The following is a 1,521-nucleotide window of genomic DNA, read 5'->3' on the forward strand; positions in this document are numbered from 1 at the left end:
TCTGTTTACTAATGCAGCTCTGGCAAAAATGGTTGCAGTGCAGTATTGGTATTTTACCAGATTGTGATTTATTTTATTTTTCAGTGTGGCCCAATTTTCATGGTCGTTTTTTGTGGAATCGCTGGTATAGGTTATTTCATAAATTCTGAGTTTGTCAGTTATTGTTATGTCTATGTGATAATTATCTTTACCTTTCCATTTGCATATACCCATTACTTTTGATTATTCTGCGTTTATTTTTCCCCCGCTTCCTTTCTCAAAGTTGTTGAATTTGTATATTACAGTCTGTAATGCTTTTTCTGTTTGTACTAAGAAAGTAGTGTCGTCTGCGTATGCAAGTATTTTCTTGCCTACCGTGTTTGGAATGTACAGTCCTTTTTATCGAGTTGTCCTGTCTAATGTTTTCTAGTAGGGGTTCTAAGCTAAGGATGTATAAAAGGACAACCTTGTCTAACTGATTTCTGTATGTGAAAAGCGCTTGTAACACTGTTGTTTATTAATATATGACTATGTATTTCGACTTTTTTTTTTTTTTTTTTTTTTTTTTTTTTTTTTTTTACATTAAGATGTTTATTACAAGAACAGTACAAATGATGAGAACCATGATGAAGTGTACAACCTGACTATAAATATCTCAGTTTTCTCCTGAACATGATGATAAACACATTTTTACAATTTTGTGATTAAGTTCAAAATTAAAAGGAAAAAATATATATATAAATATATATAATAGAACTAAGCAGATTCAGTTGTTTCTGTGGTGCCATTCGATGATTCATTTGAGTCTGTCTTTGCCTTTTTCTTCGGACTTTCATCTTCTGCATCTTCACTTTCTTTTTCATCTACAGATCGCTTTTCTGCTGTTGTTTCTTCTGTTTTTGATTCTGTCTCTTCTGAGTTAGCATTTTCATTTGTATTTTCTTCTGAATCTTCTTTTTTTTTTGTGTTTTCTTCTGTTTGTTTTTCTGCTTCAGCATCAGCCTCATCAGCTTTGCCTTTCACATCTTCGACTGTCTTTGCTACAATTGGCTCTGTGGTCTCTTTTGTTTCTGACTCAACAGCAACATCATCCTTTGTTCCAGGCATTGTAAAATTGCGTGGTTTTCAGCGGACGACGATAGAAACGCTGTTGTTCCTTCCACGACAAAGAACGAGATGCGAACGAAACCCAGCCGCAGGCTTCACCCAGACTGTATGTATTTCGACTTGATTATTCAAGTCTCTAGATCAGGGGTCTCCAAACTTTTCAGCCCGAGGGCCGCATTAACTATCAAGTATAAGTTCGGGGGCCAGAGTTTCTTCCAGGCATCTCATTGGGGTGGCATTTTTCCTCAGCCACCTACAACAAACATTTTTTTCCGTGGACTAAAATATCTCCAAGGGCCGGATGAGATGACCTCGCGGGCCGCATCCGGCCCGCGGGCCGTAGTTTGGAGACCCCTGCTCTAGATAATTGTGAAACGTCGTGCACAATAACTAGAAAAATTTTATTATAAAGTAAATATGAAGTAAGAAATTTGT

General features: G+C 36.5%; 1 protein-coding gene across 1 annotated transcript; it reads right to left on the reverse strand.

Annotated features, from left to right (window-relative positions):
* Positions 1-726: 726 nt before the first annotated feature.
* Positions 727-1,186, reverse strand: LOC131939754 (coiled-coil domain-containing glutamate-rich protein 1-like). The gene has a single exon (XM_059298239.1). It carries the CDS (start codon positions 1,084-1,086, stop codon positions 736-738), a length of 351 nt encoding a protein of 116 aa, XP_059154222.1. The 5' UTR covers positions 1,087-1,186; the 3' UTR covers positions 727-735.
* Between the last annotated feature and the right edge of the window lie 335 nt (positions 1,187-1,521).

This window comes from Physella acuta, unplaced genomic scaffold (genome assembly GCF_028476545.2).
Source record: "Physella acuta isolate Inbredline_101_S28 unplaced genomic scaffold, ASM2847654v3 ptg000291l, whole genome shotgun sequence".
Classification (NCBI taxonomy): Eukaryota; Metazoa; Mollusca; class Gastropoda; family Physidae; genus Physella; species Physella acuta.

Excerpts from the sequence above, each read along its gene's own strand:
- LOC131939754 (XM_059298239.1), bottom strand. The coding sequence starts at position 1,086 with ATGCCTGGAACAAAGGATGATGTTGCTGTTGAGTCAGAAACAAAAGAG.